Source organism: Gaeumannomyces tritici (assembly GCF_000145635.1).
Source record: "Gaeumannomyces tritici R3-111a-1 unplaced genomic scaffold supercont2.7, whole genome shotgun sequence".
Lineage (NCBI taxonomy): Eukaryota > Fungi > Ascomycota > Sordariomycetes > Magnaporthales > Magnaporthaceae > Gaeumannomyces > Gaeumannomyces tritici.
The window spans coordinates 363755-388813 of record NW_008804551.1 but is presented as its reverse complement, the minus strand read 5'-3'; the positions used below and the strand labels follow the sequence as shown (position 1 = coordinate 388813).

Sequence of the window (25059 nt, the reverse complement as noted above, 5' to 3'; positions counted from 1 at the left end):
TGGCCCTCGCAAAAGCCCCCGGCCTGTACAGGTTTTAAACATTAGAACTGTTTTTGCCGTAGATTTTTCTTATCCATCGGGAATTGTATCAAAAATGTTGCTTTTCCTACCTATGCTCATCCCTATTTCTGAATGGACCTGTCCCCGCACTGACACTTCTACCGCCCATTCCATGCTGTCCGCCTGGCCCTGCAGGTGCTGGTGTGGGCTCAAGACGATCTAGGACGCCTCCCGGCGGCGAGCTGATACACCAAGGAACAGGGGGACAATATGAAATGAAATAAAATTGAAAGATAAAATGGACTACATAGTTGAAAAAGGGCCAGACGCATGGACGATGACAGCTTTGTTCGTTGCCATGGAAAGTACTATTTTGTGTCTCCTGTTCTTACTCTTATTTTTATTCTTATTTTTGTTCATGTTCTTGTTCCTGCTCTTATTAGCTACACACCGAGTGACCGGCGGCCTGTACATTAACGCACTCAAAAGAATCATCTCGGTCCTCACATGCCCCAGCACTATCGAGTACAGCATTCATGAATGTTGATTGGGGTGAACACTATGCGCTACTTCTGAACACACTACTGGAACGAGGAGAAAATACACACACCCTCCGTACACCGCATCAAAGGAACGGACACCACCCAATGTACATGGCCGTCAGGTTCTTGTGGTCGATGGCCTGCTTGATCAGCTCCTCCACCTGGCCCTCGACCCCGAGCGGGATGCTCTCCTCTGGCAGCAGGCCCCTCACCTTGCGCCGGATGCTCTCCACCACGCTCCGCGGGTTCAGCCGCACGCCGCCGCCGCCCATGTTGGCCCGGTTCTTCTTCTCCTTCTGCAGGTCCAGCGTCGGGTCGTGCACAAAGGCCTCGAGGATCGTCATGAGCGTCTCCTCCTGCTGCCGCAGGATGCTTAGCGTCAGCTCCGAGCACTTGCGGAACGCGCCCTCGTGCCCGCACATGCCCATGGCCGCCTGCATGTTGTGCGTCAGCCGGAACGGCACCCGCTCCGGCGTCGCGAACGTCAGGCCCTTGTCGAACAGGCAGTTGAAGTCCACGTGGAACACGCCGCCGTCCCCCTGCTGCAGCAGCACGTTCTCGCCGTGCCGGTCGCCCAGCCCCAGGATCGTGCCCACCATGGACATGACGGCGCAGGACCGCGTGTACTTGAGCCGCGCCGCAAACCACGCCGACGGGTTCGGGAACTGCGACATGAACCACAGCGGCAGCACCGCCGGGAACATGCCCAGGATGTCCTGGCTGAAGATGCGCACGTTGCGCCCTTCCATGGCCGTCGCATCCTTCATCATCTGCCCGAGCACGTTGTAGTTTGGCGTGATGCCCATTGCCCGGTAGATGGTCAGCAGAATGTCGCGCAGCGTCTTAAGCCCATCCACCCACTCGATGATGCCGCACTCCTCGTTGAGCGGCGTCACCGCGTACGTCCGAATGTACAGCTGCCGTCTGCTGCTCTCCGCGTCCCGCTTCAGCGACCGGTTGATCATGCCGTTGAACTCCATCAGCCGCTGGTCCGTCCTCAGGTCGTCCTTGGGCTTCACCATCAGCCCGTATATCCGCCCGTCGGAGCCCTGTGCCAGAAGCTTCCGGGGCTTGGCCAGCGAGCTGAGCACAAGCACTTCATCCATGAACCCTTGTATCGAGACGAGGTCCTGGCTGAACGCCGCGTGCCTTCGTACGTTGTCCGTCAACGCTGGCAGTGTCGGTGTGAGGCACGTCTCGATGGGTACAACTAGCGGGCAGGGTGTGCACTTGGGGTTGAAATTCAGGTCTTTCTTGAGGCTGGCCATCGTCGTCCGGTTGCTCTGAAAGTCTCCGTTCTGACAGGCAAGAAGGAGCTGGTTCGCAAGCTTCTCCCCAGAGCGGATCAGCTGCCGCAGGTCGTAGCCGGTGCCGTCCACCTTTTTAGCCTTTTGCAGCGACCGGATGATCTCCAAGCCCCGCTCCTTCCGGTCCGACGACGTCTTCGTCGTCATGATGCCGAAGAGCGACCAGAGCGCCTGGCGCGGATGGGCTTCGACCACCTTGACGATGATGGCATGCAGAACCCGGAAGACCCCGGCGTTGGGGTGTGCGATGCGCGCCACCATCTGCGGCAGCGCCGTGTAGAATATGTACGCGGGCATCTTCTGCATGTGCCGTTCCAAGTACTTGTGCAAGGCCTCCAGCGTCATCTTTCTCCGCTGCTGCAGCTCTTTTGAGGGCGAAATCTTCCCTTCCAACGTCGGCTTGTCCACTTGGGATCCGAGCTCGAGCCACAGGGTAAGAATGCGTGGGAGTGTCTGGAATAGGTACTTGGTTCCATAGTTGAGAGACCGGATGTAGTTTTCGATCACGAGCCTCGCAGTATCTCCGCTCAGAAACTCATCACTCTGGTCCATGGGCTTTAGTGCCTGTTCGGATTCGAGCACCTTTTTGTAGTGGCGGCCGAGGTAGTAATGACCCTTCTCCCAGTGGAGGTGCGTCTTGGCGGCAAGTTGGTACTGCTGGCGCAGCGCGCTGGCGTGTGTCTGACCTGCAGAGTCCTGCCACTTGGCCAAGAGCAGATGTGCCTGTGCCGTCACGAGCTGCTTCTGGGTCTCTTGGCTCTTGCTGGATGTGGGCACCAAAGTTCCCAGGCTGTGGCCGATGAAGTTGTTGCTGGAGATGGCGCTCTGCAGCACCTGTATGGCTTTCCGATGGTTCCCCTCTTTCCACAAGAGCCGAGCGTTGTCGATGGTGGCCGAGTCGTCGCCCAGACGGTGCGCGTGGAGAACTGCGTTGAAGGACTGGTGCATCGATCCAGCCTTTCTCGCCAGCCGGGCGCCGGTCAGCCAAAGCGATGAGATGTCCCTGTCTCCGAACTGCGGACGCATCAGCTCCATCGCCGCCCTCCTGATTCCCAGTAGATACTGCTTGTCGTTTACGTATGCACCAATCACCTCAAGGCGGCGGCTTAGAGTTGTTGAAGTCTCCTGATGGTCGGGCCCCTGGGCTGGGTCGGCTGGCTGCGCGCTCCGCTCGGCGATGAACTCCAGGTCGGTGAGCACGTGGGCTTTGAGCATGGCATCGTGGCAGGCCTGCAGCGAGGAGGTGGTCGAGTGCGACATGGACGCGCTGACCTTGTCTCTGAGCAGGTGGACGTACTCGGCAAACTGGTCCTGTCTGCCATCTCGAAGACACATCAAAGCTTGTCCAATGCCAAGATTGAAGACCTCAGTGACATCGCCTGCGTAGGAACTCAAGTACTTCTGTACTGTATCCCATCTGCCCGTCGCCCAGGACGCCTCTACCGCAAACGGTGCAATGCGGTTGATGGTCGCCGGGGTCTTGATAATACCCTCGACATAGTTTAGTAGGACGTCGTACTGGCCCGACTCTTTGAGGCAAGTCAGGAGATCAAGCTGGACCTCGACGTTGTTTGGCTCCTCCGCTAGTCGGAGCTCATACCAGGCTTGTGCCTGCGACCATCTCCCGGCCTTCCTATGGCTAAGGATTTGCTGGTTGAGATCGACGACACCCAGCCTGGCCGAGATGCCTTCGAGGCCGTCCGGCTCGTCAATCTGCGTGTATATATACTGCAGTTCCGAGAGTAGCCGGTTTGTCTCCTCCTTGTCCGCTTCGGGATTGTTGCGCATCTTAGTCGCGTGCGGCTCCAAGTTGAAGAGAGCCCTTGCGTATTGCCCGCAGTCCATGGCTCGACGCGCAATCAAGTCCGCCGGGATCGCCTTGATCAACTGCTCCACACGTTTGATCTCTGGGCTGGGCGCCGGCGGCTCCCGTTGTCGTGCATCTCGTTGACTGGTAATCTGAACCTTTCGCATCTGCAGCCACCTCGTCGAGTAGTCAAGCACGCGGAAGACGGCCTGGCAGGGATTATCAGCCGTCGAACAGCAGGGGATAAAAAGGACAGAAGATAAGTGCTCACCTCGCAATAGAGCCTCATGTTTTCCCTCTCCGCGTAAGACGCATTCTCCGGGAGCTCTAGCAAAAGTATGTCCCGCAGCTCATTGAGCACGCGCTCTCGGTCAGCCTTGACATTATCATCGCTCACGACGATGTGGATAACCAGGTAGGGCAGCAGAAACTCGGCAACTGTGAGCTCCTTGACCCTGATGAGCCGGCGCAGAGGCTCGAAGAGGATCCCCGCGAACGGATTCTGGCCCTTGTGCAGCAGATCGGTGACGATGGATCGCAGCCAGTTTGCATACGGCTTGCTCGGGCGGAAGATGGGGTACTCGATGGTCTGCTGCGCGATAGGCTTGACGCGGTATCTCGAGGTCATGAAAGGCGCCAACACCTCCCTGACGTGCTCGGGGAGTTTCAAGTATTTCTCGAGTTCATGGCTCCTCTCAGCTCCGTTTTCTGCCCATGCAGCCTTGAAGTTTGTCTTGTCGAGGAGCTCTTGCATAGCATAGGACAGGTAGCCCTGGAAGCCGGTGTCGGTCGTCGAAAGGAACGCCTTGACCAGAACCTCCTCCAAGATGAAGAGGACAAAGTCTGCCGTCTCGCTAGCCATTTCAAAATTTTGCAGTATCACAAACTCACGTTGTTCGCGTACAACTTCAAGTCTATTGGAGTCGAGACAACCAATGCTTCCCAGGCACTGGACGCAAAGGCCGCCGATCTCGGGCTGGACCCCGTTGTACTTGGACGCACAGTCCAGCAAAGCCCGCAGAAGCGTCGTCGCAGCCATATCCGGCTGCTCGCCAATGGCTGAGGTCTGAAGGAACGCTTGGTGTTTGCGCAGGTATGCCGATAGCTCTGTCAGCGCCTGTAGTACAACACCAGGAATTTCGTTGCCCAGCCGTTTCGAGAATATCATAAAAGACGTCCGGCTTTCCAGTGGTTTCCTCAGCTCATTGAGGCGACTCTCGGCATCGGCGAGACCAGGCAGGTGGCTGAAGGACGGAAGCTCGTTGATTTTGGCCTCTAGTAGGCCGTGTTTCTTGGTGAGCAGTCGATCGAGCATGCTCTTGCACACGTCCTTTGTCGGATCGTCAAGCGTGTCCCAGTAGTTGCCGATGATGAAGAATGTCATTCCAATCAAGATATGAACGTCTTCGTCGTCGACATTCATGAGAAGGGCGGCCCAGCAAGAAAAGGCACTGGCTCTGAGCTTGTTGTAGCAAAGGGCAGAGAGCAAAAAGGCAGAGATCTTGACAAACGTTAGCTTCCGTCTCAACAGCGCTTCGTTATGGTATGCCGGATTTTCCTTACCTGGGGCCGAGCAATCCTGATGAGGGATGTGCACATCTTGATCATCTCCTCCATCGCTCGGATCGATCTCTTTTGCTCGTGGACAGGGTAATGCCGCGAGGACCCGTCGTTGATAACCCCGGCCAGGTTAGATGTGAGTCCGAGGGCATGTGCTTGGAGAAACCGCGCGACAAGCGTCTTCTTTTTGACCTTCATCTGCTTGCCGTCAATCAGGATAGAGGCCATGGCGTGCAACGCAAGCCGGATCTGTCGACGCTCTCGTCAGTATGGCCACTACGAACTAGCAGGCCTTAGCAGTCAAGAGAAAGACACGAAATGACATACCCGCTCCCTCCGCTCTTCGCTGGCTTCTCCAGCGTCCCTGAGCAATTCCAGCACAGTGAGGACTGTTTCTGAGCCGATCAGGGCCTGGAAGGTGATGTTGTTGAAATGGGACGAGATGTGCCGGAGCGTCGACAGAACGAATTCCTGGATGTTCGGCGCTTCCTGGACCAGCAACAAAGCGAGGATATAGCTCAGGTTGGCATTATCCAGGCAAGGCTTCCAAACCTCCGTCTCTCCGCGCGCCTCTGCAATCTTCTGTATCACTTCCTTCTTTCTAGTCAGGACCAGCCAGGGAAGAGCGGACTGCTGGACAAGCAACAAGTGCTCAGCCACGCTAAGCTGCAGTATCTCTGCAGTAAGTCTGGTGGTCTGTGGTCTGGCGATCATGTCTTTCACCGTGGTGAACGCGATACTCTTCCAGAACGGCTCGAAAAGCCGTCGCGGAGTCGTGTTTCGGGCACTTGCGAGATTCAGGACCTACGCGCCACGTCAGTACTTTTCTTGAGGCTTCAAGTAAAGATCCTCCTTTCCTCATACCTCGTTGAAGGCGAAAGCCGATACGATGGTGTTGCGGTGGCCTAGGAAGTCTAGGAGCTGCACAATAACCAGATTCAGCTCCTTATCAGAGACGACTCTGCTCATATCTGTTAGTTGTAATGGTTCGTACGACCAAACGGCTACAGGCTTGTGTTTTAGCTCACATTCCCATCTGGCCCCATGCCATGATGCATGTTTCGTTCAGATGCGCGACGTCCTTGTCTGAGAGGGTTTTGAGAACACCCAGAGCAATTGACTTGTTGCCATTGACGACATCCCATATTCGAGGCGTGGCCAACTCTCGATTTCTCAAAAAGGCGGCCAGTGTCCTCCTACAACATGTTAGCATGCTTGCAGCCTCAAACATCCCTATCCGAGATATAGCTTACCCGGCAGCAATCCGCAGCTCTCGTATGGAGCTGTTCAGCGACTGGAGACACCAGTGTCCAGGAGCGGACTTCTCGAGGTCCAGAAGGTCTGGTTCTTGAAAATGAGCCACTAGCCTTCTCATTGCCATCATGGCAACAACCCGAGGCTTGCGTGAGTTGTGGAAGGCGGGCAGCTTAAGTATGCGAGTGAAAGTAGTCACGGCCATCAGCTTTGCAGCCCTGTCAAGAGGCTGCGGAGTCCGTTGAGGTCTTCCTGGGTCTGAGCAAAAGGAACATCTAAGGCCATTCGACTCGGACATTGGCTCGCTGACCAATGCCAGAGTGTTGTCGGCCGCACACGCGACATGAGCGATCATGTCGAGCACACGGCAGGCGTCGTTTCCTTCGAGGGCAGAGTAACCGAGACTAGTACGCGGTAGGTCAGTGAAGAGGGATCACATATTTGACCTCCCGAGAGGGGAGACTCACACGACAAGGTTCTGTATGTGTTCGTAATCCTCCAGGGCATCAGCTTGGAAGATCTTGCAGATGAGAGCAATGATAGAACGCAGCATGGCCGGCTCGGAGGAGAGTTTCCTCCGCTTGGTCACGGGCTGGGAAGCAAGCGGGGCTGGTGAGTGAAGCTTCAGCCGGCTGACAGTTTGTCGGAGATCTGTGTCGACGAACTGCTCTAGTGTGATATCGGGGCGGAAGCTGTCGACACCCGTACATGACAGGGCGCTCGTGAGCAGCTCCATACAACGCTTGCTCAATCAGTCAGCTTCGGTGCGCTTCTTTTTTTTCATTTTGTTCATCAATTAGGGAGGGGACGGGTAGCCGCAGCGTACCGAGAAGTCGGTGCCAGGACCTAGGATCTCGTGATGTGTAGTTAAATTGCCGAGAGGGTTGAGCAGCTGGGAGGCAGCCAGCCTGCTGACCGGCTTATACCTCATAACCGAATGAGCTATCTGAACCATGGCGAGACAGAATGTCTTTCTTATGGCAACACCATTTTCGTCGGGCAGTAGCAGCTCCGCCGTCGAATCCAAGCACCGGCCGCAGATTAAAACCAGTACATTGAGAATCTTGTGGTGGACACCTGCCTGCACGATATCGACGTTTTCATGCAGTGTGGCCAGCTTGAGAAGGCAATGAACCGCAGAAGTAGTATCGCTCTCGAGGGTCCCTTCCTGGCCCCACTTGGCCTGGATAGCATGAAATTCTTGGAGCGAATCGACCAACCACGGCACAGTTTGTCGTAGAGCTGCCGACAGGGCCGGACTGGTCCTGGAGGACGAAACAGCCGTGCTGAGCAAGTTTAGAAGGCCACAGGCATGTCTGGCAGCGTGCTTTACACTGGTGACTCGATATGTGCATCCTCTGAATGGCGGAGGGCCATTTCCCGAGTATGTGTCTGAAGGAGCGGTCTTCGAAGGTAACTCGAGCGAGATAGCAGAGTGTACGTGAGGGGAGCGAGTGGAAAGATAGCTGAGGAGAGCTGTCGATAGCGTGTCAGTCTGAGGCGTTACAGAATTCTAGCACCCGCCCTGTGAATCTGTAGACGTGAACAAACTTACAGTTCACGCTCGTCTGAAAGTAGCAAATCATTGGGTTTGTTTCGCCCCACAGCGACCCGGCCCGATTCACCGTGCCGAGGATAAACTCGCAGAGGGACTCGATGACGGACGAGATCTCGATGCATCGTTCACTTCCAAGCAATTTCAGAATCTTGGGCAGTACCCATAGCCAGAGTGGCTCGCTGCGGCGGAACAAGAAGGCGCCCTCGTCCGGAACGAAGGCGAGCACGGCGGGGGTCTCCCGGATTGTAACGCGGATGAAGTTGGCGGTCTTGAGAGCCTCGGCCTTGAGCCGCGCTCGGTCCGCAAACGGGTCATCCCACTTAAGGCCGTCCAGCGCGACGCGGCAGTAAACGTATATGAGCATGTGATTATGCTCGACCCGTTCGGCTGTCGTTTTGAGCAAGTTCGGGTCGTTCTTGAATCGCTCGATCACGGTGAAGAACTTCTGCAGCTCCTGGGTCTCGTCTGAGCGTGAGGAATGCACCGACGATACAGCAATGTTCTCGACGAGCTGGGCCGCGAGGGTCGACGGCGGCGGGTTGTTGTAGCCACCGCCACCGTGAGCCGCAGCCGCCATGTGAGAGGCCATTGTCGTTGTCGCACCGCGCTGTTCGGTGGATCCACCCCTGCCGTATGCTTCCGAGGCTATCGCCACCTCCGCCTTACGTGCGGCCGTGGGGATGCCGGCGATGCAGAGCAAATAGCAACTCGGTCGTGGGGTATCGCGATATCGGGATTTGGATGCGGTTGAGGCAACAGGACGCGACTAAGTTCGACGCGGAGTCACATGATAGCACTTTGAACCCATGATTCGACTGTCTGCCCCACTTGCCGCAGCAGGGCTGAAGCGGGCAGCTAGTGGAACTTTACAACTTCGGCCAGAGCCCAGCCATCATCGCACCACAAACCCTTCCATCACAACACTCCGAGGCCGTAGCCGGAAACCTTTTCTGTCCATCGCCTCTTATGGCAGTGTTTCAGAGCAAAAAATTCCGCGGGGCAGCGGATGCGAACAAGCTAGGGGTGCGCTACAGGGCGCTGATGGCCAAGCACCCATTCCTGATGTTCGGGCTGCCCTTCATGACCGTTATCGTGGCCGGCTCTTTTGTCCTCACCCCCGCGACCGCCATCCGATACGAGAAGCACGACCGCAGGGTCAGGCAGCTGACCAAGGAGGAGGAGCTGGGAATCAACAATGGCGCACGCAAGGTGGACATGAAGGAGGAGTACTACGTGAGTTCGGCATCTGCCCGACTGCACCCCCCGCCCTCCCGTCCAAAGGAAGATTACGGTCACTGACGCCGATCCTCGTTCATCACAATAGAGACTGGCCGCGAAGGACCTGGACAATTGGGAACAAAAACGGGTAGAACGGTTCGCAGGCGAGAGCGACGGCAAACTCTGAATACAAAAACCACCACACGCTTCAGGACGTCCCCGAGGAGGAGCAGATCACTGCTTCTATGACTCCTGGCTGTGCCGCTGCATATGTCGGCGGCGGCACCGCCGGCCAGCCATTCCAATAGCTTCCCGATCGTCGTCGTCATCGAGGTGCATGCGGAGGATAGAGGGAACACGGACACGAAAAATGCCGGTTGTCGACCCTTCCACAACGGCAGGACTGGCGGGCGTGTCGAGCGCGCATTGGCTAGCAGGGCGCTTGCTGTGATACAGTCACCGTCGAAGGAGTCCCACGTTTCTTGGGTTGTATGAGGGGTGAAAGTTGCATCCTTCCATGCCGTGTTCTTCACAAGACCTGGCAGAAACAAGACACGGCGACATTCCATTTTTTTCAAGTCGGTGCAGCGTCTGGAAGGGGTGGGAACATGTAACCTGGCAGTGCATGTGTGAACAGGGACAGCTCGGGTTTTGCGTTTCGGGGCTCTTCGTTGCTAGATTCCAGAGGAAACACGAGGAATGCGGATTACGCATTGGAGACCCCGGGTTCCTCGTGTTATCTCACATCATCCACAGATTTTGTGTGTACTAGCACTCACAAGAGAAACGAGCAGTCCAGGCATACGTGGAAGTTTATGGGATAGGCGACACCGACCTACCAGGTACTTCCGAACTTTTCCGGCCGACGGCAATAGCCACATTTGTCTGTGTGAATGTGGTCAAAGTTTGGAGGTTAAAAATAACAGCCGGCTGCCTCGGCGCGCTCGGCACTCCTTACTCTCCGCATTGCGCTTATGAGAAGATGGAGGACCAAATGAGAGGTTTAGTTCGCGCTATGATGTTTTCGGCAAAGCTGGTAATAAGTGCCATGCACCCTCGCTTCGCTGTTCAGGTGTTCCTGCATGTGGCTTGGGCGAGTGCGTGCTGGGTACCTGAACATCATTTCCATCACGGTTCTGGCCGTCGTCGACCCCGTCCGGCTGAGCAGCTGAGCTGATATTGGGTTGGAGGATGTCCCGTCACGGTTTGGGGGGGGAAATTTTAAAAAGGCCCAGGTGATCGGTCGACCCCTGCCTGGTCTCGCATCTCTCGGTTGCTCAGGGATGTAAGGGTTGCAAGGGAGAGGGGCCACCATCACGCACCAAGGCTGCCTGACCCACCACGAGCGCACATTGACTGCGAGCAGGGCAGACGAAATGGAGCAGAAGGTCCGGCGCTCGGCAAGCCCCTCTCGCCGTCGGGCGCGAGTGGTAACTCCGGAAAGGATCCTGGCATCAATTGAACATTAAACCTGCGTCGCCAGCCCGTCGGGCGGCATTATACCCCACAAAGTGCAGTGCTTGGGTTCCTGCGCCAGCGCGGAATGGCAAGCAGGTTTTCAAAGCTTAAGCGATGGCCTCTTGACACCCTCTCGGCGTCGGAGGAGGCGCTTGGCCCGTCGGGAGGGCTGGAAAACTGGGAAACGGGTGGGCGGCGAGCGAGTCCAATCCGCAGGAGAAGCAAGAACGCGCAGCTGGCAGCCCCTGACCAGAAACCACCCCTTACGGCTCCCCTCCTCTCTGCTATGGGACCCGAGGGGGGATTTCGAGATCGGGTGCGATATTCTCGATTGCCGGGGTCGAAAGTGGCGCCCGTTGGCGCAATTCGAGAGCCGACACCGGTGCAAGCCGAGTGAGTGGCCGTGCGACGCCGGCAGCGGGGCGCACCTTGAGCGACATAACTCATGGATGCTAGCAGGCACGGCGGTCCTTTCGCCTTTGCTTCTGCTCCCTTGGTTGATTCGCGCGAATCTCGATGAGTGTTTGTTGGAGGGAGCGGCGGACGGTGTGGTTGGCCCAGCTGTCGGTGTGCCTGGTGCCTGCATTGCCGCATTCCTGCATAAGTCTCTGACACCAGTACCAGCGTGCGTAGTAGGCACAGTATTGAGGTACCAGCTGCACTACTGCACCTTGTCCGTGATGCGCGGCTGTGGCTGGTTACCGGCCCCGCATTTTCGCTTACAATTGTATGGAGGCTAGCTGAGGTGCGCTTTTGCGCGTTGGTGTGAATCGGTCAAGCCTGACTCGCACGGCTGAGGAAAGGGTCCTCGTCCAATTGTTCCTCAACGAAAATTGTTTGACGCTGCCAGGAACAGCAAAAAGCAACTGAACTCGCTACTGCGCCGTTGGCTGACGGCAGCATGTTCATTGAGCGGTGTCGCACACACACACACACACACACAACAACAAGAGAGAAGAAAAAAAACACACGGAAACGGCACCCAAGTGGCAAGCTGGTGGCGATTTGTTTCGGGCTTAGCCAGGACGGGGAATTTCTTGGGATTGATAGTCCGTACAGGATGGCGGCTTGGGATCCTCATGGTGATCGGCACTTCCCATCGACCAATGGGGCAGCCCCGATACAATGCTCCCTCGGACAGGGGGCCGCAAAGCCTGGTTTTTCTTTTTTGCGATTGTTTCGAGTCCACTCAGGCCGCCCAACCAGCCCAAGACCTCCCACTTTCCGGCCGTGAAATACTGGAATGGGCGGGGATCGATGATGGGCTCTCTCTGCCGCATGGAACGGACTCTTGGAAAACTCGTGCATGGCGCCAAAGTCCTGACCGTCGCGACTCCACCGACCTCATCATGACGCCCCAGGCGGTCCAGGCGCTGCCAGGCGCACAAGTCGAGCAAACTTTGGAAGCGCCCCGAAGCCAGAAGTGCCCGGGAATGCGCAACGGGACTGCGCTGATGAAACAGATGATGTGCTGGGATGACAGCCCCGGCCCTCGTCCAGATTCCTGTCCACGAGGGGACCCGCTGTCGCACCGCCAGACCGCCACGACGGCTCCCTGTCAGCCCACGAAGGCTCTAGGCGCTTTGACCATGGCCCATTTCCGCCCCTGCTCTGCTCAGCGACCAGATGACATCTCGCACCACGGCCCATGACGTACGCCATCACAAAGCTACGAGCCACCATCCCCACACGCCCAGCGCCCAGAGGGGCGATGGCCTGGTCGGGCGGTGGAGCGCGAGCGCCGGGGTGGGAGAACTGGTGGGTCAGCCGTGGCGCTGCCTTTTTCGACCTTTTTTGCTAGTCGGCAAGATCGGCCTCGTATGCCCTGGTGTCCGCCCGATACGGAAAGAAAAAGGAAGCCGAGGAAGCGAGCCGCTATGCCAGATTCTCGCGGCCTCATTTCCCCTGCCAGCCCAGCCTTCCGGCGACCCCTCCAGCGCCCTCCAGCCGCAGCCATTCGCGCATTATCATATTGTCATGGCCGTTTTCCAGGTCACAAACGCACACTCCACATCAAAGTCGGTCACGGCTGCTCCATAAGACCCAGCCCGTCCTCTCGCTTGACACACCCTCAGCCTTGGATGCATCCTGCAAGGCACCACATGCACCACATGCACCACCCCCTTGACAGACCTCCGCTCCCCACCTCCTAGCGCACTTTACCTGGTGCTGTCCGCCGTCATCAGTCCCCACTCCGTTCCAGTCATCCACTGCCAGGCACCGACTGCTCCGAAAAGGGTATACAGGTTGCCGTTCTACTTACATATATCGCTCGTTGCTCCCCACCCAACCACTTCTCTGGTCGCCTACGTCTTCTTTGGTATTTCAAGAGTAGACAGTCTTCGAGAGACCTTCTCACACTCCTTGAGGAGCCCGAGGCTCCTTTCATACCGGCTTCCACCCATCTTGATACTCTTATCCAGCGGCCGGCAAAATGTTTGGCGATATGGGGAACAGGATTCTCCGCAAATGCCGAAGCGAGCGCAGACTTCGGGAGAAGGCCACCACCGAGCCTGCTCCTCAGCATGTCCGAAAGGACAGCACCTTCAGCACGGCGTCGTCCGACTCGTCGGACCACACCAACCACCTCAGGCAACCCCGGCCGTCGACCGATGGGGATAACGGTCACCACCCGAGGATGTCCGAGGACGACTGGGACCCCCTGCGGCTCCACCCACCCATGAACGATGCCAGGTCCCCCTACATCACGGGTCGCCAGAGCGGCCGTCAGCAACCGGCCCCACGGACACCGGTTGTGGACAGCCACCACGGATATGGCAACGACGCCGACATTGACGACATTATCGGTTCGTACGGCCTGACGGCCCTACGACCGCCACCACCCCTGGCCAACCGACGGCCACTTCTCCCGAGAATGAAGACTGCCGAGATGGACATACACGAAGGATTCGATTTTGGTTTCATTGGCGGCAGCCCAACCTCGCCAACGTCTGCCGAGAGGCTTCCTCATCACCATCACCAACCACAGCACCACCGCTATCAAAACAACCTTCACTCGGCCACCTCCCCGGTCTCCATCGCCGCTCGCCACCGTCGCCCGTCGACTGCATCGTCGACGACCTCGGATTGCTCGAGCATCTTCCTTCCTTCTCACGCCTCGGCCGGCCTGCCGACCGCGCCGCTGCCGACGCCCCCGACATTCAGCCAGGGCAGGCCCAGGCCACTCGGGAGTCCGGAGTCACCCAGCTACATACTCAAGCGGGGAGACTGGAAGCGGAGAGGGATCGTCTTCATCTCCGAAGAGGCCAAGGTCACCGAGGATGACTGCTTCGAGATCCCCTAAACCACACACGTCCCACGAGCGCCGCATCGGCTCGTTTCACTCTGTACTCGTCTTGTCCTTTGCTCTTATCACGCCAAGTTGACAACTGCACATTCGTTATATACCCCACAGACCATTACTTTATACTACAAGGAACAATACCCCTCGTTTATTTCCCTTCATGTCTTCCTATCACTTTCACATACGTTTTTATTAACTTGTCTTTACTACTGCGAGGCGTTGGATTTATCAGGATAAGGATAACACCATTGGTCGGTCTTTTTTTTCTTTTCGACATTACAACCGCAAGGCGTTCTGGAGCCATTTCCTTTCCCCCTGATTCCTGAAAAGCCCCTGGCGGCACTGAGTTATACGGTATTTTATCCCTTAACAGTTTACACTTGCGCGCTGTCCTATTTGCTAGAAGTTGGTTGAATATGTCTACTGCTTTCCAACCCCACTTTCATTCTGGCCCTTCCATGTTGGCTGTTGTGCAGGCCGCACCAGCGCTCGAGGCCTAGGACATAAGCCACAAGACGGAAGGCTAGGTCCCAACCCCAACCCTCCCACCGAGTGCCTTCTTGCCGCTGGCATCTTTCACAGCAGCGGCGGCGTTCCGCATGTTTTCTCCATCAGATAGTTAACTACCTAGACGATATCGTGGAGTAGGGTCAATGTATCAATGAAGTCGTGTATTGAGAATTTGGATACTGTGTCGAGAAGATTCTGGAACATTTATCTGCGTGTTTATGATTTGGGACTGATGAAACAACAGAGGAGGGATCGGTTGGGAGATTTGTGGCCATATAGAAGCGGCGTCGATAGATCCAACCAGCACAAAACTATTGACACCAGCATTGTTCATTTTCACAAAGCCTCAAATCGCCCGTCCACTACAACGCCGCGTTACATGCAACTGCCCTAATGTGCTCGCTCACCGTGCCTGGGCATCTGGAAGCCGTCTGCCTTTTCGCAGCACCAACCCGAGGGTGGTGGTAGTGCAGGCTCATGGAATGCACACTCCATGCCATATTGCTTTTTAGCAAAATTTAACGATAAAGCCAGACAGATTTCGGATAGGGGGATACGTTTAATATGCTTCGGAATACTTCTTTGCAGTAATCACATCCTTGACACAGAAGAACACGCCAAAGATCCAGCGTCGGAACCCCTAACGGAGGAAAAGATGCAGAGACCTACGAGCACTGAGGACATTGACGAAGTCGGCGCTTGCCACGCCGCTTGGGCGAGGATCCTCGGCACTGTTGGCGAGTTGGCCGATGCCGGTGTCGGCGAACTGATCGGCGAACACTATATGCCCTCGCCGCCGGACGAGTCTTGGGGAAGCTGCTCCGTCGCCGCGGCTATCCCATTCGGGTAGCTGTGGGTGGTGACAAAGGCACCCTAACCAACTTCATGTGGCTCGTTCTGGAGACCGTCAGCGTGATGGGATCGTTGGCCCTCTTCGACGCTTGCCAACACGAGCAGCGGGACTCGCAAGGCCGGGGAATACTCTCCGTGAGTGAGTGGAAGTATACGACCACAATGATCTGGCAGCCATTGGCAAAGATAGAACACCGACCGTCAGCCGATCCAAAACGCTCGACGCTCCTTACTGTGCCGTTTCTATTGCATTAACAACACATATCTGCGGTACTCCCGTTCTCCAGCCTTTCGATTTGTTTCGATCGGTCTTGAATGGAATCGAGCATGCTTCGTGAACAGGAGACTCGGCTGGCAAACCTGCATGCTATTTGTATCGGCCAGTGGAGACGACCTCGAGGACGATTCGCTGCTCAGATGCATATCAGATTCGTGCCCAATCATCTTTATATATATATATATATATAAAAGGGTCGGTGTTCCCCTCGCCTGTGGTATTTCCTGGCTGCCACGTGTAACTCCAGCGCAGATCTGGTATCCCGCCCGTCCGTGATCGGGCCAAGGCATGTGCGTCTTCCTACCACTGGCGAATACACTATGAATCCTTCAGGCAGCCAGAGCATGGACTCGGTCTTCAATATTTGGCATCCGGGCGTAGAGATGCGCATGTTATAGCCGCAACCCTTGAACACTTTGTCCCCGAACTTTGGCATCTCACATGAGAGCGTCCCTTCGGCTACCTGGCCACTACGTATGGCTTGTACTACTGGGCTTTAGACTTGGGCTTTCTCCGCTCGTATCCCATTTTACAACGATGGTACCGGGCTGTGGCAAGGGGAAGGTGCCCGTTTGATACGTCGTCGTGTGCCGCTTCAAGTCGTTCTCAGGGTCGCTCTCAGGGTTCGCCCCTGGGGTCCTATAAATGGGTTACCTGGCCCAATGGCGTGGAACCATGTCTTGATGGTGTTTTGTCGAACAGAGCAACAAGTTGGCCGGTGCCAAGGAGCCGTCGAGAAATCGCAGCGTGCAGAGAAGTGCCCGGAAAATGGGGGCTCCAACAGGCGTTGCCTAGTTTGGACCGCAGGTCTGTATTTGGGCGTCGTGCCATCCTCACAATGCATGAGCCCCAGTAGTTGATGCGCTCATATTTTGGCGGAGCTAGAGGCCACGCGGTAGCAGGGAGGAAACGAGGTGTCAGACGCGGACCAGCGAGTGACTGTGTGTCTAGTGGACGATGTGTGGCATTTTACGACGAAACAAATTATAAATGGAATAGCGAATAAAGTTCTTGGGTTCTGCGACACAAATCACCAGTCTTTGGTTGGAATGGGCCGGCGAGGCTAGCAATTTGTGACCATCAGTGCTGTCCCCTTGGAACGCGTTTCCCTCAGACCCCCAGCCGCGCTGGTTGCTTGGCGCACGCATGGCCAGGTGACCCCCAGCTCATCTCCCTCAAAATTTCTCTCGCTGATCCGTCCGGGGAGGCGATCATGGAGGAAGCCGGATGTCGTCATGGACCCATGGCGGCCTCCGTCGAAAAATTAAGCGGGCGAGGCTAAGGAGAATAAAGAAGGAGTGGAGATGTGGGGATGCCGAGACCGCAGGCTTGGGGTTTCTAAGGCTGATTGATGGACGCGCGGCTGTCCGCTGTCCATTCTCGGCTCTCGGCGGCTCCGGGCTGTTAGCAGGTCGGCATCATCTGGGGTTCTTTTCTTTTCTTACTTGTGTGTTTTTTTTTGCGCTGTTTTTACGTTGGTTGTCACCGTTGCATAATGTTGTGGCCATGCGCTAGTTGGCCTTCTTTCCGTGTGTGACAAACCCAAAAATCGTGATTCGTCTCACGTGGCGCCTGTTCAGTGGACGGACGGGCGGATGCCTCTGCTGTTGATACAATGGAACATTCGGCTCCGAGTGGTTTTTTCTTCTTTTTCCACTTGTGCGATGGCACGACAGATTTTGCTGTTTGGGCACCCATCGCGTTAGAGAATCAGAAGGTGGGAAACAAGGCCGTCGGCTTGATAGGCCGAACCAAGGATTTAGCTGCCGGGTCTGGGGCCCGTCCGATTCCCCTTGATTGATCGCATGCATGCCCGCCCGCGCCCCTTCCCGCAATGCATCATCGTCACCACGCACATTCTCTCCCTTGATTCGCCGGGCCACAGGACCCCTGCATGCAACTATCGAGGTGGGAGCCAGGAATGTCCCTTCAATGTTCTAGCAAATCCCGTCGACCTTTTTCCACCTCCTTCCGCCGCCCGGGCACAGCCAACCGGCTTCTCGGACGAGTACGATTCGACTGGGAGCGGTCTGGCGGGAGATCTACCATCCATCACTAGGTTCCAAGGCGCGCGTCAGGGTCATGGGAGTCATACCTTGTTGTCCCGTGGCCCCCCACCTTTGGGGTAGGTAGGTAGTTGGGGGTCCCTTTTCCTCAAAAGACGCAAAACAAGGGATCAGCGACAGCGGGCAGTTGGACACAGCCAGATGGAGGCCTCGGTCGTCGTCATGACAAAAAGAGACGCACCCAAGCTTTAGCCATCGCGATGCCAGGGCTTGGCATGAGGAAGCTTAAGCTCGCATCCAGAGATTGGATAACATGCACTGTTGGCAGAGCTCTGCATCGATACCCGTCTCGCTGCAGGCATGTGGAAGGTACTGCCTACCATCACGAGCAACCAAAACAAAGGCGAGCAGTAGCGCATAGGGTTGGCGGCTTCCAGCTTCCAGTGCTAGGCTTCAGCCAGATGAGGCAGCGAATCCAAGCGGGCGCCATGGGTTTGGAGCTCAAACTCTAGCGGGATGATGCAGGTACCGAGTGGCAAGATGCTCTGTCCGGGCGCAGCCGCGTCAAGCTTGCCCGGTGTTTTGGTAGCTGAGGCACACTCGGGCCTTGTATTGTTGGAGAGGCTTTCAATGTGCGATGCGACCCTGCCTTCTATTGGCCATCTCGCGGAGCCCTGGTTCGAGACCAGCAAAAGCCCTTGGGGAGTGCCTCAGTTAGAAACACGAAGATTGGCGTAGGGATCATGGGGGGTCGAGAGAAAGAGAGAGACCAGTTTGGGGACCCTGTGACTTTGTGACTTTGGCCCTGTTTCGCGCACGCACAGGGGAGAGGGCAACGGGAAGGAACATGAAAGAAGTGGGCTGAGACTCTGGGAGTCGGAAACGTTGGGTTACCATTGGCACGGGCTGCATGAGCAGGGCAGGCAGGCAGGCCCTGGTGCGAACCACCTAGCAGACAAGACTGGCTGCTGATGCCATCTGCTGATGCCACCTGCTGATGCCACCTGCACCTGCTGTACATGCGTCTGTCTGTCTACCTTTCGGTACAGGAATCAACATCAATGTGTGCATGCAACGTTCACATAGGGGTTGGCTGGGCGGCAGCGTCATTGGACGTGTGGGGATGCTTGTTAGGTTAGCAACTTGTTAGCGTATTAGCGTGCCCCCAACCCCTTGCACAGGCCGACCAGCCCTGGAGCACGCCCAGCCGGCACAGGCGGAAAAAAAGCAACATTAGCAGGCCTGCCACCCCAAAACACTGCCACTTTTTTCCAACGGGCGTGCCAGTGCCCTCGATTCTGATTGAGGTGCAAACTCGAACCCACCCCAAGACCAAAACTAAGGCCACGCCACATCTCAGCTACAGCCCCATTCGCTTTTCTGGTGGGAGCCCTGCCGAAACCGTCGATCAGCTTTGGGCCGAAACCTCGACCACCAACAATAACACTCTCAGCTAGCAGCAAACTCAGCTAGCAGCAAACTCAGCGAGCAGCAAACTGGCACTGCACTACGACTGTTGCAGCTCCAACCCGCGCCTTGCCCGAACTAGCCTCGGGTTGATCCCGACCGCAACAAAAATCGACTATTGAGCTTTCTCTCTCTGCTCATTGTCTGGATACCCCAACTCTGCTGAACAAACGACTGCGACTCGCAGTCACGGCAGATCAGCCTGCCCCGACTCCCGTCGCTGCTTGCGGCAAATTGCGCCCGCCCTCGAGACCAATTGTTCGCCGCCGAGGCGTCCCCCCACGAATTTTAATCCCGTCCCTGCATACGCTAGGCCATTTGTCTGCAGCGGCAGCGGGGAGGGGCTCAAAGGCACACCGGCCGTCAATCCGCGCCATCGCCTGCCTCGTGACGGCGGAGAGCTGTGAGGATCGGCCAGCGAGACGACTGAGAGATTGTACGACGAAAAAAAAAGCACACACGCGCGCGCGCGCTCTCAGCATGTCCTACGACGGATATCAACAACCGCCCCCGCGCGGATACAACGGCCCGGGACCGGGCGTCCCACGACCACCGCCTCAGCGTCAGTACCCTCCAGGCCCGGGCGGCCCTCCGCAGAGGCAGTTCACCGCTCCGCCTGCCCAGCAGTACGACCAATACCAGGACGGTTACGATGACGGCTATGGATACAACGACTACGGCGGTGGCAGAGGAGGAGGAGGTGGCGGATACGGGCCGGAATACGACCAGTACGATGACCGGAACTACCAGAGGGGACCGCCGCAACAAAACTATCCTCCGCAGGACTACTACGGCGGCGGCCCGGGTCCTGGACCTGGACCTGGGAGAGGTCGTCCGTTTCCGGGACCTAACGGGCCTGGTGGACCTGGACGAGGCGCGCCGTTTCCCACACGCGGCGGCGGCCCTGGTCTTGGTCTTGGGAGGGGATTCCATAACGGACCTCCAGGCCGCGGACCGCCTGGGCCGGGTCGTCCGATGGAGAGGTCTGCAACCGCTGACCCAATTTGTACGTATCATGGCGCCTGCTCAGCAGTACTTTTGGCCCAAGTCTTGAAATCTGACCATTCCGTGCACAGCATCCCGCAACAATCGCCCTCCGATGAGCCCACAGGACACTGGCTTTGGTGGGAGCCCCTTTCCGGCACTTCCCGGCCACAACCGCAAAACGGATTTGGATGAAGAGAATACAATCATCCAGCGGATGGGAGGCTTGGCGCTCGCGCCAGAACGAATAGACGGCGGCGGCCCGGCACCGGACGGGCCTCGCGGTGGTCCTCCGCCGCAGCGGGGGTTCGGCCAAGGCGACTATCCCGATCAGTGGCGCGGCCCGGGCGGCCCCGATCAAGGATACGGTCCTCGTGGCGACTATGAAGACGAGGGCCGATTTGGCCCACCGGGGCGGACGATGACCATGCCAAACGTGGATCCCCGAGGTGGTGGCATGCGCCCTCCGCCGGCTCCCATGCGCGCCGACACGCAAACATTTAACGGGCCAGGACCCGGCGGGCCGGGGCCTCGTATGCCTCTGCCGTCGCGACCGTCGACCGCACAAGGCATGCGTGGCCCTCCGCGCAATCCCCCGACGAACCCCCCGCCACTGCCACAAGGTGGTCAGTACCAAGGCGGCGGCGGATACGACGGGCCTGGCTACGCAGACCAGGGCCAGCAGAGGCCAGCTTCTATCGACGACTTTTACGATTATTACGGCGGAACTCGAGAGAATGAGTACCAAGACAACCGTGCCTCGTCCATGTCAGAGGGACAGAACTACCGGCCGATGCCTCCGCCCAACGGCAGACCGTTATTAGACCAGAACTATCCCCCGGGACGACCTTCGTTGGATCAGAATTATGCCCCTGGTCGCCCATCGCTAGACCAGAACATGCCCCCAAGTCGTCCCAGCCTGGAACAACGAGGCCCAGTGAGGCACCCGGAGATGAGCAGGACCAAGTCCCAGCCTGATCTAAGGCAACCTCAGGCTGCCGTGTTCGAGATGGTAGGCGACATGCCCGCTATCCCAGACCAGTACAAGCCATATCAGCCTGGCGGCGGTCCCATGAACGGCCCCGGTGGTGGCCCTGGTGGCGGCCCCGGCGGCTTTGATCCTAGGCAACCCCAGGGCTTTGGCCTCAACGGCCCTGCGCCCGCCAGGCATGGGAGTGGCGCATCGACACAATCGGCGCCCATGGCGATGGGCGGAGGGGACTCGCTACCGGCACACCCTGCCCCTATACGGCCTGGCTTGATGCCAAACTCGGTGGCCAACCAGATGGTCAACAAGCCACCGCCGGTGCGCCAATACAACAACACGCCTCCAAACGCAAACTTGGCGCCGCCGCCCCCTGCGTCCATCAGCCACGGCCCGCCGCAGCAGCAGGCCGCTGAGCAGAAGACGCCCGTAACAATGGGAGAGCTGGAGTCCTTGAGAGGTATCATAAAGGCGGACCCCAACGACCAGGATTCGGCGCTCAAGCTCGCCAAGAGGCTAGTGGAGGCCATGGATGTGCTGGTGCCCGGCATACCAGATCCTCGGGGGCGGGCCAAGGCGCGTGACCGGTACGCGACAGACGCCCACAAGATCCTGAAGAAGCTAGCCCACGCCCAGAACGCGGGGGCCATGTTCTTCATGGCCGACTGCCTTGGGCGCGGCGTCTTTGGGGCCGAGCCCGACAACAAGGAGGCCTTTACGCTATACCAATCGGCGGCCAAGCTGGGTAACGCCGCGGCGGCATACCGGACGGCCGTCTGCTGCGAGATTGGGCACGAGGAGGGCGGAGGCACGCGCAAGGACCCGCTCAAGGCGATACAGTGGTACAAGCGGGCGGCCATGCTGGGAGATACCCCGGCCATGTACAAGGTCGGCATGATTCTCCTCAAGGGCCTGCTCGGCCAGCCCAAGAACCCGCGCGAGGCGGTGGGCTGGCTCAAGCGGGCAGCAGAGCGGGCCGACGCCGAGAACCCTCACGCGCTACACGAGCTGGCTCTGCTGTACGAGAGCGCGCAGCCCAACGACGCGATCCTCCGGGACGAGGCGTACGCGCTGTCGCTGTTCAAGCAGGCGGCGGACCTGGGCTACAAGTTCAGCCAGTTCCGGCTGGGAGCGGCGTACGAGTACGGGCTCATGGGCTGCCCCATAGACCCGAGGCTGTCCATCATGTGGTATTCCAAGGCGGCGACCCAGGAGGAGCACCAGAGCGAGCTGGCGCTGTCGGGTTGGTACCTAACGGGCAGCGAGGGCGTGCTGACCCAGAGCGACACCGAGGCCTACCTCTGGGCGCGCAAGGCGGCGCTCGCGGGCCTGGCAAAAGCCGAGTACGCCATGGGTTACTTCACCGAGGTCGGCATCGGCGTGCCGGCCAACATGGAAGACGCCAAGAGGTGGTACTGGCGCGCTGCTGGTGAGTAGTGGACTGTCATTTTTTTTTGTTCTTATGCACCGCGCGCCCCTCCGCATACTAATGTTCTCTCTTCTCAACCCCGTCTAGCCCAGGACTTCCCCAAGGCGCGCGAGCGGCTCGAGGACCTCAAGCGGTCCGGTAAAAACGGACCCCGGCAACGCGAGCGCATTTCGCGCAGCATCCCCAAGCAGGAGGGAGAGTGTGTTGTCATGTGAGGAAGGCAAGTGCGAGTCTCTTGAGCTGGAACAAGCCGGCGAGCGAGCTCCAACGCTATCTCGGCTGCGCTGGACGGTACTTGGCTGGAGGTTTTTTTCTTCTTCTTCTTGTTTCTTTCTAGAATTCGCTGGTGAATCACCGATGGCGGCCCGCCCCTTGTCCAGTCACCGCCCCTTTTTGTCCAGACTTTTATTTCATCCAAGGAGGCCTTGTTTATAAGGCTCGGATCGGGCGTGCCATATAATACTATTCTTTCGGAATTTGGGCGTGATGCAAATTTTCAGGGGACGGAACAAGAATGCATAGGCGGACGGGCGACAGAGAATATACCCCCGAGGTGGCAATGAAAGGCACGGGAGAATGTGGCAGTGGGCAAAGGGAGAATGACCTAGTAGAAAATCGAGGATTGTCACTAGGAAACAAATGGTGTCTCTGGGTTGTTTGGATGATGTGACATTAGATACGTGGCACAGAAGAAGCGTGCGTGCGTTGCCTGCCCGCCAAGCTGGCTGAGAGACGCCTGTGATCCTTTCGGCGTGCCCTAGGTGCTTGTGAGTGTCCATGTGTCGACGATTGCGATGGGCTCATAAGCGCCACTGGAGGACGTCAAGAGCAAGAACCTCGACGAGAACAGATCGACTCCCCCATGCCGCCATGTTGGCCATCCACTCGTTCGTCTCTTATTTCTAGTTCAACGTTTCGATCCATTACAAGCGTGATATTCCTGCATACATGTGTGCCCCTCCCCCTGGGTTCCCTGGACACCGAATTGCAACAACGACCACAAGTTTATCAGTGGACGGTGAGGAGCCGTGGGTCAAGTTTCTTTCCATTTGATGCGCCAGCAACTCTCTCCATCTCTTTCTCTATCACATCAGCCGAGAAAAGAGCCCGACTTTCTAAAAAAGAAGAAAAAAGGGGGGTGGGGGTGTCCCCAACAAAGAGTCAAGGAGAAAAAAAGCGAGGAGAAAAAGACAAAAAGAAGAGATACCTAAGGCTTGGCGGCCTTGACGGCCTCCTTGGCGTCCGCGGCCTTCTTCTCGACGGCCTCGGCCGCGGCGGTCAGGGCGCCAGGGCCCTCACCCTGGGCCTTGAGGGACTGCTGGTACATCATGATGCGGCTGACCTGGACGATGCCGACGATGCCGAGGAAGAAGTTGACGGCAGCCAGTCTTTTTGTTGTTCCCGTTTGTTAGTACCAGAGTCGGTTCCTCTCTCCTCCAGCGGTGCAGGAAAAAAAAAAAAAGAGAAGAGACGCACAGGTAGTTCTTGGGCTTGATGATCAAGCACCAGCGGGTCCAGATGATGCCCGTCGCCGTCAGGGCGGCGTTCTGGGTCAGCGACAGCTTCTCGGCCGGGCGGGCCAGGTCCGAGATTCCGGCGAGGACGACGGCCCACTGTGATGTGGTTGTTTGCGACAAACGGTCAGCGGTTCCGGGTTTTTTTTTTTTTTTTTTGGCATGGGTTGCCTTGTTGGCTTTGTGATATCGTATATGATAGTCATACCTTCATGACAGGGGCCCTATGATGCGGAAACAAAAACTCCGGGTCAGTCCGAGGGTTCGCGCGCGCGCATGATGACCGTTTCGTTTGCCCATCTTGCTACCCTTGGCGCGGACCAGCGCAGCGGGCGCCAAGGGAGGAGGACTTACCAGAAGTGCACCGTCTTGAGGCCGATGGGGCTGTCCCACATGCGCTTGACCCAGCTCGGCTGGGGGCCGGCCTGGGCCGAGCCGGCCGTGCTCTCCCACCGCCTGCCGCCGTCGCGCCGGAACTGCTGCCGCCTAAAGGCCGCGCGGAAGGCCGGGCGCGCCGCCGAGCGGGCGAAGGTGGATGCTGCCGAGGACATTTTTCTTTGCTTGAGGGGGAGGGTGGTGTTGTGTCGGTCGTTTGGGGGAGCCGGAGGCCTGATCTACTCGGCGGACGGAGAAGGAGGGAGATGGGTGTGTGTGTGTGTGGGTGGGTTGTATGTTACACGGAGCTACTTCGTCTTTGGTTGGGAGGGAGCACGAGGGACTCTGGGCCGGACCGGAACGAGCGGACTCTGCATGAAAGCTCAACGGAAATCCCGGGGTTAGTCCTCCTGGCGCAATCAAGGGTGAAGGATTGGGCTATTTGGTACCAACCTACCTTTGTCTCTGAATGACGGAGGCGAAAGCTCAACCTTGACCCCAATTCCAGATTTTCTTTTTCCCAGCAATCCCGCGATCGGGCGGGGAGCTTTTCTGGCTGTGGGGGCCCGGAGATGGAACGGCATTGAATTGGTGGAGCCGCGCTGTTGGGGAAACCAAATTTGTGCAGCCCGGCCTGCCCAGAAATGGCCCG

The 25059-nt window shown here is 57.6% G+C and overlaps 7 protein-coding genes across 8 annotated transcripts; 5 read left to right on the top strand and 2 right to left on the bottom strand.

The window, feature by feature from the left end:
• Nucleotides 1-514: 514 nt before the first annotated feature.
• Nucleotides 515-8752, bottom strand: GGTG_11469 (protein kinase rad3). The gene is made up of 10 exons (XM_009229360.1): nt 8026-8752; nt 7297-7946; nt 6938-7212; nt 6470-6874; nt 6245-6412; nt 6081-6177; nt 5544-6020; nt 5220-5465; nt 3928-5157; nt 515-3865 (listed from the first exon to the last, which is right to left on the bottom strand). Exons 1-10 carry the CDS (start codon nt 8615-8617, stop codon nt 626-628), a joined length of 7380 nt encoding a protein of 2459 aa, XP_009227624.1. The 5' UTR covers nt 8618-8752; the 3' UTR covers nt 515-625.
• A 123-nt stretch (nt 8753-8875) lies between these two features.
• Nucleotides 8876-10067, top strand: GGTG_11468 (cytochrome c oxidase assembly protein cox-16). Its single transcript, XM_009229359.1, has 2 exons — nt 8876-9261; nt 9353-10067. The coding sequence occupies exons 1-2, from the start codon at nt 8995-8997 to the stop codon at nt 9431-9433; spliced, it is 348 nt and encodes a 115-aa protein (XP_009227623.1). The 5' UTR covers nt 8876-8994; the 3' UTR covers nt 9434-10067.
• Nucleotides 10068-11500: 1433 nt separating this feature from the next.
• Nucleotides 11501-12493, top strand: GGTG_11467 (hypothetical protein). Its single transcript, XM_009229358.1, has one exon. The coding sequence runs from the start codon at nt 11784-11786 to the stop codon at nt 12354-12356; it is 573 nt and encodes a 190-aa protein (XP_009227622.1). The 5' UTR covers nt 11501-11783; the 3' UTR covers nt 12357-12493.
• Nucleotides 12494-12975: 482 nt separating this feature from the next.
• On the top strand, nt 12976-14864 carry GGTG_11466 (hypothetical protein). The gene has a single exon (XM_009229357.1). It carries the CDS (start codon nt 13139-13141, stop codon nt 14006-14008), a length of 870 nt encoding a protein of 289 aa, XP_009227621.1. The 5' UTR covers nt 12976-13138; the 3' UTR covers nt 14009-14864.
• A 309-nt stretch (nt 14865-15173) lies between these two features.
• On the top strand, nt 15174-15509 carry GGTG_11465 (hypothetical protein; the record flags this gene model as incomplete). Its single annotated transcript, XM_009229356.1, has 2 exons — nt 15174-15364; nt 15476-15509. 2 exons carry the CDS (start codon nt 15174-15176, stop codon nt 15507-15509), a joined length of 225 nt encoding a protein of 74 aa, XP_009227620.1.
• A 3384-nt stretch (nt 15510-18893) lies between these two features.
• GGTG_11464 (hypothetical protein) lies at nt 18894-23282 on the top strand. The gene is made up of 3 exons (XM_009229355.1): nt 18894-20126; nt 20197-22518; nt 22606-23282. The coding sequence occupies exons 1-3, from the start codon at nt 19601-19603 to the stop codon at nt 22731-22733; spliced, it is 2976 nt and encodes a 991-aa protein (XP_009227619.1). The 5' UTR covers nt 18894-19600; the 3' UTR covers nt 22734-23282.
• GGTG_11463 lies at nt 23112-24977 on the bottom strand. Of its 2 annotated transcripts, none has more exons than XM_009229353.1 (5): nt 24865-24977; nt 24387-24789; nt 24241-24256; nt 23995-24131; nt 23112-23906 (listed from the first exon to the last, which is right to left on the bottom strand). In XM_009229353.1, exons 2-5 carry the CDS (start codon nt 24581-24583, stop codon nt 23726-23728), a joined length of 531 nt encoding a protein of 176 aa, XP_009227617.1. In that variant the 5' UTR covers nt 24584-24789; nt 24865-24977; the 3' UTR covers nt 23112-23725. The 2 variants fall into 2 exon arrangements, with proteins under 2 accessions (XP_009227617.1, XP_009227618.1); XM_009229354.1 differs by having other exon boundaries at nt 24387-24778.
• Between the last annotated feature and the right edge of the window lie 82 nt (nt 24978-25059).